This window comes from Ochotona curzoniae, unplaced genomic scaffold (genome assembly GCF_017591425.1).
Source record: "Ochotona curzoniae isolate NIBS_2020 unplaced genomic scaffold, NIBS_Ocur_1.0 contig_4797, whole genome shotgun sequence".
Lineage (NCBI taxonomy): Eukaryota > Metazoa > Chordata > Mammalia > Lagomorpha > Ochotonidae > Ochotona > Ochotona curzoniae.
The window spans coordinates 66491-82122 of NW_024466390.1; the positions used below are offsets into that span (position 1 = coordinate 66491).

A 15632-nucleotide genomic window follows, 5' to 3' on the forward strand; every position below is an offset into this window, starting at 1 on the left:
TTCTGATTAAATGAGAAAGAATCAAGCAGGCACACAGATCTGCGAAAGAGGACCTCTGTGATCAAATTAAACAACCTTTTTTTTTAAACTGTCTGGGAGTGACCAGAGGAAGGAAGAAAGAAATGCTTTAGTAAAAACAGCTCCGCCCTAAATTCTCACCATCATGGCAAAGAGGAAAGTATGTCAGGGGGTGGGGTGGTGAGGAGGAGGCTGCTTTTAGCTTTCTCTTTAAAATTCTTTTCCTGGAAAGAATCCATTCCTACAACTGATTATTCTTAGTGTCTCTGCCACTGAATCTTTTTTTTTTTTTTTAAACATTTATTTTTATTATTTTTTCATTGGAAAGGCGGATATACAGAGAGGAGAGACAGAGAGGAAGATCTTCCATCCGATGATTCACTCCCCAAGTGAGCGCAACGGGCCGATACTATGCCGATCCGAAGCCAGGAGCCTCTTCCGGGTCTCCCACGCGGGTGCAGGGTCCCAAAGCTTTGGGCAGTCCTCGACTGCTTTCCCAGGCCACAAGCAGGGAGCTGGAAGGGAAGCGGGGCTGCCAGGATTAGAACCGGCGCCCATATGGGATCCCGGGCGTGCAAGGCGAGGACCTTTTAACCACTTGCGCCACTGCGCCGGGCCCATCTGCCACTGAATCTTAACACAATCATTTCCCTAGATGGAAATCCTCCTCTGCAGAGGGGAAATGAGTCTAACAAAGAAGCTGAGACTTGACAACTAGAAAAAGAATGCAACTGGGCCCGGCGGCGTGGCCTAGCAGCTAAAGTCCTCACCTTGAATGCGCCTGGGATCCCATATGGGCGCCGGTTCTAATCCCGGCAGCTCCACGTCCCACCCAGCTCCCTGCCTGTGGCCTGGGAAAGCAGTGGAGGACAGCCCAAAGCCTTGGGACCCTGCACCCATGTGGGAGACCCGGAAGAGGCTCCTGGCTTCGGATTGGCACAGCATCGGCCGTTGCGCTCACTTGGGGAGTGAATCATTGGACAGAAGATCTTCCTCTGTCTCTCCTCCTCTCTGTGTATCTGGCTTTCCAATAAATAAACAAATCTTAAAAAATAAATAAATAAAAAATAAAAAGAATGCAATGGCCCTTAAATGATATAACAACCTTTTGTTTAGAAAGAAAGTGTCTTTTGGGCCCGGCGCGGTGGCGCAGTGGTTAAAGTCCTCGCCTTGCTCACCCTGGGATCCCATATGGGCGCCGGTTCTATTCCCGGCAGCCCCGCTTCCCTTCCAGCTCCCTGCCTGTGGCCCGGGAAAGCAGTGGAGGACAGCCCAAAGCTTTGGGACCCTGCACCCACGTGGGAGACCCAGAAGAGGCTCCTGGCTTCGGATCGGCATAGCATCGGCCGTTGCGCTCACTTGGGGAGTGAATCATTGGACGGAAGCCCTTCCTCTCTGTATATCTGCCTTTCCAATAAAAATAAAATAAATCTTAAAAAAAAAAAGAAAGAAAGAAAGAAAGTGTCTTTCAGTAATGTAAGTTATAATGGGCCTGACATCTGTGAAAAAAGGAACATGTGGGCCCAGCACGGTAGTGTGACAGCTAAAGCCCTGGCCTTCGCTGATTCTAATCCTGACAGCTGCACTTCCCATTCAGCTCCCTGCTTGTGGCCTGAGAAAACAGTTGAGCATAGGCCAAAGCTTTGGGATCCTGTACTTGTGTGGGAGACCCAGAAGAAGCTCCCCATCTCCTAGCTTCAGATTGGTTCAGCTCCAGCCCTTATGGCCACTTGCGGAGTGAATCACTGGACAGAAGATCTTCCTCTCTGTATATCTGACTTTCCAATAAAAAAATTTTTTTTTACAAAGAAAAAGGGAACATGTGCATTTCTGTGCAAGCTGACAGTCTAACTTTTAAAACTGAAAATTGTGATTGAATATTATATTAGTTCCAAAATTATCACTGAATAATATACCAGTGGTTCCAAGTCTTTAAGTTACTTCTTTAACTACTGAAAATGTTTTTTAATTACTAAGAGAATCAAGTGACATTTCATAATGTATGTTGCAATACAATTAGAAGCTTATAAAACCATTTAAAATATCTTCTTTAAGAGGAATGTCTTCTTGAAACTGCCACGGGTCCATGCTGTGAGAACTTACTTATCTCTCTGAAGAGCTTTGCAAAGGATTTCCAGTTTTAGATCGTTTATATTTACATCTTCCTCCTTTATAGCAAAATAAATAGAAAAAATTTCAACTCTAAATAACAGAGGCATGATTAAATTTTAGCTACATGAACTTCTGATCACACAAATTACTCTTACTCACAAATCAAAAATTTCTCTTTAAGATAGCATTACTTATAAGATAAACTACCAGCATCTGCATGAGTCAGTTTCAGATCTGTGATAAGAGTTAAGTTTTTAAATCCACACATTATGTTTCTACAAACTATTGAAATACTCGCAACTGCATGGCCAGTTCAACGCAGCTCTCCTACAGAATATTCACAGCAGGCTTTGGAAAGCCGAGAGCACCTTCTCTTAAGGTTCTATGCTATGAAGACTAACCTGATGAAAAACGCAACACATCAGATTCAAAGCTAATGATTATAAATGAAACAGGAAAAAATACATCAAAACTTTAAAAAGCAATATTTGGGCACAGAAAAAGTCATGTGGGAATTCTCAGGAAGCAACAGCTCTCCAGAACTTTTCTGTTGCCTCTAAAAGGTTGCTGGTGCTCAGGGCAGACAGAGGTAAACCGGACTGACTGCAGTCCTTTGTGCATTCAGTTGCCTGAGATCCTGTCACACGATGCTACTCACCTCATCAATGTATTCCAGCAAGTCCAAAGCTTTCTTGAAATCGTATTCATTAGCTCTTCTGTTTTCTTCACAGATATACAGCTACAACAAACAAAAAAATAAAGCACTTTAAACAATCAAATAACTAACACTGGAGAAGTTCTTGACGAAGTAATGTCTCTTAAATAAACTGCAGGCATTTTGATAGGATAGCATAGTGCTACATTTGGAAACTATACCTCATTTATCTCAATAAATTGTCTTTAGATGGAAGATCTGTTTATTTCTTTCAGGAAAAATAAAAACACATTAAAGAAAAACAAAAAAAGCCAGTCCATTAGTTCACTGTTTGTGAACATCCTTTTTTTCTGCAAGATCTCTGAAATTGGAAATTCTCTCCAATCTCTGAAACTGGAATATAACATTAAAATGGATGGTCTTTCAGAGTAAAACCGACACTATTTTTTTTCCTCTCTTAGTGATATGTAAAATAGTGGCTTATAACCCAAAGTATATTACCTCACTAAATTAGATGTGCTTCATTAGCATAAGCTGTTGTGAGCTTAGTGTAGTAAAACTATTACCAATAAAACCTGAAATATTTGAACTTTCAACTGTTTGCTTTCTTTTTATTTAAGTAGAACAATTCTAGATGATTCTATACCACTTTTACATTTGAAACGCCTTCTAAATGGTAGGGTGAAGGTTACATGCGGACACAACACCGCATCTGTGCGAAGCTGCAGTCTACACCCTAGGTATGCCCTCGGGAATATGCTACACTGCAGACGAAAGAAGCAGGCACAGCACTTACAGGCCATGCAGATCCACTTCCTTTCAACATTTTTGTTACAGAGAGCCTGAAAGACACTTTTCTGAAGAAATAGATTTAAAGGTATAGATATATATGTCTGATAATTTGAAAAAAAAAGTTTCCCTTGATCACGCAGATGAACACATTTAGGAATAGGCGGAGAGGCAGAGGTGTCCCACTGCTTCCTACAATTTGCTTCCTAATCCCAAGCAGCTTCCAACAACTTTTCCTAGGGGAAAGCTTTCAGGAGTAGGGTTGAAGGATGACTCCCAGGAACTGCACTACACAGGACAACAAACACTGACACACTCTGCTGTCGAAGCACTGCTGGTAAGGATCTAAGCGCACTTACACCTATGAGCTGTGGCGCAGTCAGCACGGGCATGGCACTGAGGCTCAGCTGTTTCTCTGCCAGCAGCTGCTCAGGCAGGGTCTCCTGGTGCAGTAGAAAGCGCTCCTGCTCAGCCATTTCTAGTGTTTAAGATGAGAGAACGGAATGAAAGATTTAACTTCTATTTTTATATTATCATAAAACAAATCTGAATAAAAATAAAATTAGCTGTACAGCTAATCTCATTCTAGTCATTGATCTAAAAATGTTATTCTACTTATCACTGATTGCTGAGTATATTAACATATTCATTATCTGTTCTAAATCATATGAACTATTGCATTAACCCAAAGTGGGTAAAGAAAGGATACAGATTCTTCTGAAGACGTTATAGAACATCTGGTTACTGTGTAAAGGATACGTCTCCTAGCTGTGGGATGTCTCAGTCTCATTTTATTTAATTCAGTGATGCTATTCTCATTACATTAAACCCTACAATATGCGCCAGATCCACCAACTAGTTAGGGTTCCTTCCATTAGAGGTAATGAGCTTTGGTTTGCTGTGACTTCTGTAGGCCGCAGTCCATTTCCATTAGCAGTAGCCGATAAGGCACTACTAACACAGAAAAATGAACAGCTTAAATAAAGATTCTCAAACAATAAAAACGATTTTAATAATAAAAGGGAAATGCAGGTATCTGATTTACTGAGTCCTTGATATATAAAAGCCACTTTTCCCAAGGATTACACTGTATTTTCAATTCTTTTAAATACTCATTTTACAAACAAAAAAAATCCAGGCTCATGATAGCAAATCACAAGGCCACAAAGGCATTTAAGTTCTGGAGAAAACATCTGAAACCCTGTCTGTCCAGATTCTTTCTGCTACACCCATTCCCTCACAACAACAAAAATGGCAGCAGTTAAATCTGAACACTGACTTCAGAGCCTAAACTCCTTGTAACACGCAACCAAATATCCACATTTATATTTACTTCACTACACATCTGCATACACACACACACTTTTTGCCCTTTAGGTTGCAGAATTTTAACACTTCATTTTAAAATAGCTTATTTTTAAATAAATAAATGAATTTCTTAAAAACAAGGACATTCAACCACAATACATTATCAAACCTATCAAAATACAACATAAACCTAATCATAAACACAATCAAATTTTCCCAGTTATCCCCCAAATAGTCATCATTGTTCCCTTGGTAATTCGGGGATGATCCAGGACCCAGTCAAGAATCTTGCACTGCATTTGGTTGTCCCGGCTCTTAGATCTCCTTAACCTAAAGTTGGCCTTACACGTTAGCACAGGCTGACTGTGCAGTCCATTGTCCCAGGTGATGGAAGTAGGACCTGCATGTCTGTCTTCTCAGTGCCTGTGGGTGTTTGTTAGATCTAAGTCCCACTACAAGCACTGACACTCTACATGTGGCATGGGGTGCAGCCGGTTAAGCCACTGCAGCATCCCATACCTAGGACTGTGATCCAACTTCCTGCGGGTGTGCCTTGAAAGGTAGCAGAGGGTGACCTTAGTGCTTGGGTTCCTAGCTTTGGACTGGTCCAGCCCTGGCCGGAATGGCCATCAGGGCATGAACGAGTGGATGGAGGTCATTCTCTGGCACTGTCAAATACAGAGATCTTTAAAATGTTGCCTTTCCTTCCCTTCTCCCTATCTTCCCCTGCTCTCTCCCCTCACCATCCCCTTCCTTGGCCCTTTTTCTCCTCTATGTGAAAGGCAGAAAGAGATCTTCCATTCACTGATTCACTCCCCAAACGCCAGCAGCAATTAGTACTAGGACAGGTACACCAGGAGCCTGGAATTCAGTCTGGGTCTCCCACATGGATTTCAGAAACCAAACCTATTTTTTTTTTTTTTTTTTTGCTCAACTTATCCCTGAACTGGGTAATGACGGCTATTCAAAAATTTGATATTGTCACTGCCTCCCGCCTTTTCTTAAAAAAAAAAAAGGCACAATAGTAGCTTAAAGTATGGAATTAGCTATATGCTATTGGGGCATCACTGCTTTCAGGCCCTTTCAGTGGAGAGAAATACACTTAAAATAATCAAGGGCAGGTCTAGCACAGTGGCTCAATGGGCTAATCCAACAAGCACTGGCATCCCATAAGGACACCAGATCATGTCCTGGCTGCTCCACTTCCCAGCCAGCTCCCTGTTCACGGCCTAGGAAAGCAGCAGAAGATGGCTCTAGTCCTTTAGGACTCTGCACCCATGTGGGAGACCCAGAGGAGGCTCCTGGCTTTGGATCAGCTCAGCTACAGTGGTTGTATCACTTTGGGGAGTAAACTAGTAGATGGAAGATCTTTCTCGCTCTGTCCTCTCTGTAAATCTGCCTTTCCAATAAAAACAAAATAAATAAATAAATAAATAAAAAATCAGGGACACAGAAATCAAACTGTTATCTGGATGACTGACATGTGGTATAGCAACCTAATCTTTCACCAGTGTTGCTGGCATGTAGGAGGACATTGTGACCCTGGAAGGTCAGCGAGCACAGGATTGCAGTTCATTGGACAGTATATGCACGAGAACAACCAAATGGCTACCTCTGTATAAACAGCATGTAAATGAGAACACCTGGTGCAATATACAAAAGGAATTCCAATCAAGAGTAGGGAAACAGTTGATGGGTTTGTTGATGAGCTCAATACTTCCTCCCTTATCCCATATGGACTCTCAGTGTATAAAGTCTGATGCCACTAATAAACTTCAGCTTTGACCATCAGTCAGGGTCCATACGTGTTATCATCGGCTCTGTGCACCAAGTCCATCGCTGCGGGACAGAGACACTGGCATCCCTTATGGGCACCAATTTGTGTCCTGGTTGCTCTGCTTCAGATCAAGCTCCCTGCTTATGGCCAGAGAAAGCAGTGGAGAATGATGTAAATCCTTAGGCCTCTGCACCCATAGGGATGACAATGAAGAAGCTGCTGGCTCCCAGCTTCAGCCAGGCTCAACTCTGGCCATGAAGGACATTTGGGGAGTGCAGGAGTGGATGGGAGATCTCTTTCTCTATTTTCCTCTTTTTCTCTGTAATTCTGACTTGAGTAAGAATAAATCTCTCTCTCTCTCTCTTTTTTTTTTTTTTTTGCTATGTTTTGTTTTTTTCAAAAAAAATTGCTGCTTGGGATGCCTATAATCTCATATCTGAAGGCTGTTTGGAGTCTTAGTTTTTGGCTTCAAATCGAACTTCCTCATAATGGGTAGCCTGGGAAGTACTATAGCTCAAGTACTTGGGGCCCTGCCAATCTCATGGGAGCCTGGTCTGAATTCCAGGCTCCTGCCTTCAGCCTACCCAAGCAGTGCCTGCGGGAAGGGAAGCAGCAGACAGCAGCTCTCTTCAACTCTGCCCCTCTATCTCCACCGTTCAAATAAAATGAAAATTAGGCTTGGGCCATCCTCCATTGCTTTCCCAGACACATCAGTAGGGAGCTGGATCAGAAGTAGAGGACCAGGATGCAAACCAGCATCATATGGGATGCTGGCACTCTAGATGGAGGCTATCCCTGCTACACCACAGTGACAGCCGTCAAACAAACTCAAGTCATTCTATCCCACAAGGTTCTTCCTCACCTTCCTTCTATACTAGTATTAAAAAAAATTGTTTTTTAATTTATTATTTTTATTGGAAAGGCAGATATAAAGAGAGAAGGAGATAGAGAGGGAGATCTTCTGTCTGCTGATTCACTCCCCAAGAGGCCATAATGGCCCGGGCTGCACTGATCTGAAGCCAGGAGCCAGGAGCCTCTTCCAGGTCTCCCACGTGGGTGCAGGATCCCAAGGCTTTGGGCCATCCTCGACTGCTTTTCCAGGCCACAAGCAGGGAGCTGGATGGGAAGCGGGGCTGTTGGGATTAGAACCGGCACCCATAAAGGATCCTGGAGCGTTCAAGGACTTTAGCTGCTAGGCTACTGCTCCAGGTCCTATACTAGTATTTGTATCTCCATTTAATCTTTTTTTTTTTTTTTTTAAATCTACAGGGTATAGAGAAAGGTACATAGAACAGCTTCAGAATTATTGCAATATACTACTCTACAACAAATTCACTATACAAAGGTCAGGATATTCTTGCAGATCTTTCCCCCCATACACTATGTATTACTAAAAGTACAAACTCAGAGGTAAAATCAAATCATTTTAATGTATTCTTTGTCATAATTTAGACCCTGAAAAAAGATTTCTTACTAAAGCAGAGATGGAAAAGTCCTGGTTTAACGGGTCCTCCTAAATGTTAATAGGAAAACATCTCAAAGAGTTCACTGAAGAATGACCAATATTAACTAACATAAGCCTTTTTGCTCAAATTCTTTTACCTTCAATTTTTTCTTGTAGTACATCCTCTGAAAAGTCAGAAGCTAGTGCAGCCAATTTACTCAAGCCAAGAAGAGTTTTTTTCTTTGCAAAGTAACGAGTTTCCATATTTGCCAAACCCAGAAGTGTTGTATGAGCCTACAATAAAAAAACAAAAAACAAACAAAAACCATGAAAACCATGGTAAGATCCTGGCTAACAATCTAACCTTGAAATAAAGGCTGTGTATAGGCCAAACTCCTTTTTTATTCAGCTTTATCAATGATAGGCAAGTTGACTATTAGCAGACCTAAAACGTGATCAGTGACATACTGAGAGTAATTACACAATACTCATAAAATATCTACCAACCATACCAATTATTAAATACACACCAAACATGTTATATAACAATTATATATTCACTTGAATAGCATGTTTAGATCAAATTTTAAAAATTAACTTGTGTGTGGCTCATGCTGTGGTGTGCCAGTTAAGTCTTAACCTATGGGGCCAGCACCCCATATAAGCACCAGTGCATCTGATCTAGCTCCCTACTTATGTGCCTTGGAAAGCAAATGGAGGACGGCCCAAGTCTGTGGGTCTGTGTACCCCCATGGAAGACGGGCAAGAAGCTCCTGGATCCTGGCTTTGGACTGGTCCAGTTCTGGATGCTGTGGCCATTTGGGGAGGATGGAAGATCAACCTCTCTGTAACTCTGCCTTTCAAGTAGATAAAAAAACCTTTAAAAACAATTCATGTATAGGTTGTTCTTATTCTAAATACAACTTTATTAGAAGCACATGTCATTATAGTAAAGGGTCCAATGACCATTATATACATTTTTTGTGCTTTGTTTTGCTGTAACAGACAAAGCATTACCTACTACATGTATTTGAGATATTAGGGATAATGCCAACATCACCTTAAGTCAAGAAGAGTCCTTTGTTAAAATTACATCAAAGAATAGGAAAGGATACACATTTAAAAAACTGAAAGTAGAATTTCCATTTTTTAAAAGTACATTTATTTCTATTGGAAAGACAGATATACAAAGAGAAAGATCTTTCGTCCACTGCTTTAGTCCCCAAGTGGCCACAATAGCCAGAGCCAAGCCCATCCGAAGCAGGAGCCACTTCCAGGTCTCCCACATGGGTACAGGGTCCCAAGGCTTTGTGCTGTCCTCTACTGCTATCCCAGACCACAAGCAGGGAGCTGGATAGGAAGTGGAGCAGCTGGGATACAAATCAGCACCCTATGGGATCCTGGCATATGAATGGCAAGAGTTTAGCCACTAAGCTATTTGACTGGGCCCAGGAATGAGATTATAATTGTATATAATTATGGAGTAAAAGTGATGTTATGATATCTATATAAAATGTGAAATGATTAAATCAAGCATATTAACCATCATTTCAAATGCTTATCATCTTTCTGCTAAGAACATCTGGTATTTACTCTCAGCAATGTTGAAATATACAACACCACAGTATGTAACACGTATCGCTCTTCTTCCATTAGTTGTATCCTTGTAGCCTTTGACACACTTCTCCCCAGTTCCCCCATCCCTCAGCCTTTAATGCTCACCATTCCACGCTTTCTGAATGTCCAGATATCTTACACTGCACATACAAGTAAGACAATGTAGTATTTATCTTTCTGTGCCTGGATTATTTCACTTAAAATATTATTCTCCAGGTTTGTCCATGTCATTGTAATGACACGATTTCCCTCTTTTTAAAGGGTGAATATTACTTTATTATGTACATTCATACCACACATCTTCCTTAGTCATGAACTTGCTAATGGACTCTATACCTTGACTACTGTCAACAATGCTGCGATGAACACGAGAATGCAGGAACCTCTGCAAACACTGACTTGAAATCTTTTACGTGCGGGCCAACACTGTGGTGTGCTGGTTAAGCTGCAGCCTGTGACGCCAGCAACTGGCTGGCATCAAGTGCTGCTTTATGTCCCACATAATTAATCTCTTTTTACCTTTTCTAATTCTTGACTATTAATTTCATGTAGCCAGCTGAGATGTTCATGAGCTTGCAAAAAATTCGCCAACTGTCCATGCTGAGAAACGGGCTGAGACAGCAACTTGCCTCGTTTGCCTTTCTCCAGATACCAGCGGAAGAGGAAATCTGAAAAATTCTACAAATGACAAAGGCGATGTTTAGTAACACAATTCAATAAACTGTTATTTCTGATGTCAAAAGGCTAAGTTTCTTCCAAAAGTGAAATCAATACATTCATACATCAGAGAATCACGAACACAGTCACCTCTTCTTAACAAATACAGAATCATGCATCTTGTTAACATCACCAATGCAGTTTATCCCCAGGTGGAGGCTGGCCAATCAGCAGCCGCTGACTACATGCTATTGTGTCATCTGAATTGAAATTAGACATTAAGTTCCTCAGGTCCACCAGCCACACTCCCGTTGTTCGACAGCCACACATGGCCAGGGCTCCTCACTGACAGCTGTACTGGACAGAACTCGGGCTATACTATCCCCAAACAGGAGAATTATGGCAGAATTCCGTGCCAGATGGCCACACGGCTTGCCATGATAATCTGAATCTCGGGAGGTACAAAGCCCCACTCAGTTTCTCCCCACAAGCTACTGGCTATACGCTGGGGTGGTGTGGAGGCTGTGGTGGAAGGAGACTAAAATGCCTAACTGTGTTTAAGAGACACTGCCCCTACAGTTGTGGACCCTGTACCCATATGGGAGACCCGAAAGAAGCTGCTGGTTTCAGATTAGCTCAGCTCCAGCCACGGCAGCCACTTGGGGAGTGAATTAACACATGAAAAATCTCTCTCTGTCCCTCCTCCTCTCTGTAAATCTGACTTTGTAATACAAACAAATAAATCTTTAAAAAAAATTAAATAAAAGCTGCTGACAAAACATGCTTGCTTTGTGAGCCCGGCGTGGTAGCCTAGCAGCTGAAGACCTCGCCTTGCACATGCCGGGATCTCACATAGGTGCCGGGTCATATCCCGGCTGCCCCACTTCACATCCAGCTCCCTGCTTGTGGCCTGAGAAAGCAATCAAGGATGGCCCAAAGCTCTGGACCCTGCATCTACATGGGAGACCCAGAAAAAGCTCCAGGCTCCTGGCTTCAGATTGGCTCAGCTTCAGCCATCATGGCCACTTGGGGAGTGAATCAGTAGACAGAAGATCTTCCTTTCTGTCTCTCCTCTCTGTATATCTGCCTTACCAGTAGAAAAACTGAAAAAACATCAAGTCATATTTAAAAGGTTTTTTTTGAAGATAGGGAAATTACTAATTTTTACCCGTTTTTGTTTATAGAGGCTTTTTAGTTACCGCAAGAAACAACACATGAACTAGTATCTTCCTATCCAGCTTAACCACAAAAACAGCATGCTCTATTCCGAAGTCCCCATGAGAGTTTGGAAGCAGAGCCTTACTCCAGGACCCGTTCCCCACGCAGCCCACAGCCCGCACCTGATCAGCAAACTGGGTCATGTAGCGCTGGAGTCTGGCCTGGTTGTCAGTCTGCTCGCACATCTGCACCAAGATATCAAAGTCACAGTACTTCTCTGCAAGAGAAGCAGCCCACGGGTACTGGCCTAGTGCAACTGCGGAAATGAGAACAGATGCAAAAACATCCTGGCATGAGAAATTTCAGATACAGAATAAAATGATTTCTTGAAACTTTTCTAAAATTCTTATTGCATGCTAAGAATAATTAGTGGAGTGGGAAACCTTGCCAGTTATTGTCATTCGGTTTCACAACCAACAGCAACTTGAAGATACAAATTCAATCCAGTACTTCGTCACTGCTTCCCTAAATGCTAACTCCGTCCTTCACGCAGCGGTAAGACAAGTCGCTCCGAACCTTACAGAGGACATGTTGTTTGCTCACCCTCTATCAGCCCTTTATGAGGCACTACTTTGTAATGTCACTACTACGTTAAGTCTTCACGGATACTCTCTACATGTTAACTCGTTCATCTTTAGGTTGTTTCCACGATCATTTACGGTACATACTTGGTTAAGTACAAAAAAAAAAAAAAAAAGAGTTTGAATAATTGAACACAGAATGATGTATATGTTTGTAACTGCGTCACTTACGTTCTTGGTTACAGCTTTAGTGTTACTACACTGAAGGGATCGCTTTAACTACATGACCCCTTCACGCATTCTGCAAGTTCAAAGACCCACAGCACTGTCTAAATAGTATACACTTACGAAGAGGTGATAGGAGATCTGATCTTTTCTGCAGATATTCCATTTCCAGATTAGAATATCTTTCTTGATCACTAGACTTCTCCAGAGACTTGAGCTGAGAAACGTAGCCATCTAGGAAGCAATCAATCAGCGCCACCAGCTGCTCCGTCACCACGTTTCGGAGGTTGCTGTCCGCCTGGGGATACACCATCTTGAGGACGATCCCATGTTGGCGCATTATGACTGTCCGGATGCCAGTGGGGCCACTGGTTGCTGTGAAGTCACACAACATTACTGGGTAAGTAGGAGCTCTAGAATGGGGAGGGGGAGTCCAGCCGCCTGACACGTGTCCCTTTATCACTGCTAGAAAATAAAACAAATGAGTTCCAAGTGGTATTTCTCTATGTCCTGCTTGATTTCCAGATTTTCAATGGGAATTTCCTCAGCAAAGCCAGGTAAAACACATTCCTCCCTCTCTACTCCACAGAGTTTCATGTCTTAAACCAACATACAGTATTATCTATATTTCCAGGGCCAGCTCTTGATTATAAATGCTAAAACTGAGTAGACACATAATAAGTGCCAGTTAAATAAATCACTGTGGGTTTTTCTGGACAAGAACTGCTAATTTTGGAGATGGCACTTTTTTTTATGTGGAACACCTGCAGTACAGCAGTAACAGAGCTCCTGAGAATGGTGGATAATTGCAAACATATTTTAAATGACTGTTATTATTAAATCGGTGTATTACCTGTCCAAGGAACATATTCGGGTTCTTTTTCTAGCGTTCCTTCTTTCTTATACAAGGAATTTCTATTTTGACGATAATGATTAGCAGCTTGTAGCATATCCTGGCAGAGAAACGAAATGTGATAGCACATGTGCAAAGTGATGGATCACACATTTCCGAAAATAATTTACAACACACAAGGCTGGGCAGCTACTTTTGCAATTTCTTTACTTTTGAAATGCTTTACTCTAAAACTTAAATTTTGGAAAGCTATGCTAATTTGAGAAAATAATTAATATAAAGTCTGTTAGCTGAAATAACATGGAATATTTTGATAATATAAGCAAGCTGCCGAGTGATGAGAAAATAGAAATGAGAACTATTTAGATAGTTACATTAATATTAATACATGTACAAGGATAAAAGTTCATTCTACCAAAGAGAAACTCACGTTTTGTAAAAAGGCATGAATATACACAGGCAAAGATTCAAAATACGTGAAGTGATTGATATTTTTTTCCTTGAAAGGTAAATGGCTAAAGCCTCAGATATGATTGATAACGCAGATTAGGAATATGGAAATCACTTTGTACATCTGTCCTCTTAGCTTTGATCTGCTAGAACATTCACTATACTTCTCTACCTTGAGGATATTGTTCACATTGATCACCACTTCAGCCCATTCAACAGATTCCAATGACGAGTCCTTCAAGACTTGCTCCTCGTGCTCCAGTAAACACTCACAGATAGTATCCACCTGGGACACCTGAGGAAAGAACACAAGTCAATCACTTCCACCAGCTACAGCTACTTCTGGGTTGCACTCTTCTCATCCTTTACTGAGTTATTGGTGCAAATACATTTCAAGATCAAATCAAATTACAATCTCCCAACTTTTAAAAGAGTGCTCAAATAACCAAGTCAAACAAGCAGATTCTGCATTGCTTCTGAGTAGATTAGAAAAACTATTCTTTTTTAAACTTGAGGCAGACACAGACACACATGCTCCTCCCATCCACTGTTCCACTCCCCAATGCTTGCAGATGCCACGAAGACTGAAGCTCAAAGCCAGAACTCCAGCCATGCAGGTGGCAGGAACTCAATTATCTGAGCCATCCCTTTGTCTCCCAGGGTCAGGATGGGCAGGAAGCTGGAATTGGGGCCCAGAGCTGGAAACTGAACCCAAGGACCCCAAGCCTCCTTCTTTCCTATTCTTTCCTTTCTTCCTCTTCTTTCCTTTCTTCCTCCCATTTCTTTTCTTTCTTTTTTTAAATAGCAGATTTACTTATTTGGATTTGAAAGGTAGATTTTACAAGGAGGACAGAGAGGTCTCCCTGAATGGCATCAATGGCTGTAGCTGAGCGGATCTGAAACCAGGAGCCTCCTCTGGGTCTTCTACCTGGCTGAAGGGACCAAGGACGTGAGTCACCTTCTGCTATTTTCCCAGAGAGTGGTATGGAAAGTAAAATAATGGGGACACACACTGGCACCCAAATGGAATGCCAGTGCTGCGGGTAGAGGATTGGTCCACTAGGTTGTTGTGCCGGCCCCACCCTAAGACTTCTTAACCAGCGCCTTAATCACCAAGCAAACTTTAAAATTTAAATTCTAAGTAACTGAAATATCTGTTTATGACAGCTGTTAGTGCTCAGTGTAATCTTCTATCACTTTACTGAAATGACATTTTATTAGGTGAGACCCCAAACAAATTAATGAATTACAATAATGACCTAAATTAAAACTTGCCAATTTTTCTTCAAAGTATTCTCTGGCTTTTTTGTATTACAGAAATATGTTGGGGCCAGTACAGTGACAGTCGGGGAAGCTGCTGTCTGCAGCACCAGCATTCCAACAGGATGAATGCCAACAGGAGTCCTTGTTGCTCCACTTGAATCTAACTCCCTGCTAATGTGTCTGAGAAAGCACCAGATGTGAAAAATGCTTTGACCCCTGGAAGAAGCTCTCGGCTTCAAAACAGCTCAGCTCTGGTTGCTGTGGCCATTTGGGGAGTGAACCAGAGGCTGCAACATCAGTCTCTCCCTCCCTCTATAAGTTTATCTTCAAATACACAAATAAGTATTTTTTTTTTTTTAAAAAATCAATCTAAAAATACTAAGCAAATCATAAATCACTATATTTTCTAGCTCTTCTATTTTTTGTCATTAACACACAAAAATGTTAAGAAAACTCTCATTTCTAGTTTCAGCCCACAGTTAAATAGCATTGGGTACAGACGGGAGGAAAACTAAAGGTGAGTTAAGCTGCTGCCTATAGTGCCAGCATCCCATGTGAGCACTGGTTTTAGTCCCTGCTTTTTCACTTATGTGCTTCTCCTTCCTAATGTACTTGGAAAGCAGTGGAAGACGACCCTCTGCGCTCATTCTGGGCCCCTGGATGGAGTTCCAGGCTCTTGGCCTTGGGTTGCCTGGGCCCTGGTAGTTAGGCTCTTGGGGAGTGAA

At 41.9% G+C, this 15632-nt stretch overlaps 1 protein-coding gene across 2 annotated transcripts in view; it reads right to left on the reverse strand.

The window, feature by feature from the left end:
- NUP133 (nucleoporin 133) overlaps nucleotides 1-15632 on the reverse strand; it is a 54921-nt gene that overhangs the window by 7288 nt on the left and 32001 nt on the right. The window contains exons 16-24 of one of the 2 annotated variants that reach the window (XM_040988061.1): nucleotides 13817-13939; nucleotides 13195-13294; nucleotides 12465-12716; nucleotides 11718-11851; nucleotides 10240-10398; nucleotides 8262-8397; nucleotides 3934-4052; nucleotides 2789-2869; nucleotides 2122-2186 (exon numbers count right to left, since the gene is read on the reverse strand). In XM_040988061.1, coding sequence (XP_040843995.1) covers nucleotides 2122-2186; nucleotides 2789-2869; nucleotides 3934-4052; nucleotides 8262-8397; nucleotides 10240-10398; nucleotides 11718-11851; nucleotides 12465-12716; nucleotides 13195-13294; nucleotides 13817-13939 — 1169 coding nt within the window. Of the gene's footprint in view, nucleotides 1-2121; nucleotides 2187-2788; nucleotides 2870-3933; nucleotides 4053-4091; nucleotides 4529-8261; nucleotides 8398-10239; nucleotides 10399-11717; nucleotides 11852-12464; nucleotides 12717-13194; nucleotides 13295-13816; nucleotides 13940-15632 lie in introns of those variants that run through there. The other variant, XM_040988062.1, reaches the window with a different exon arrangement.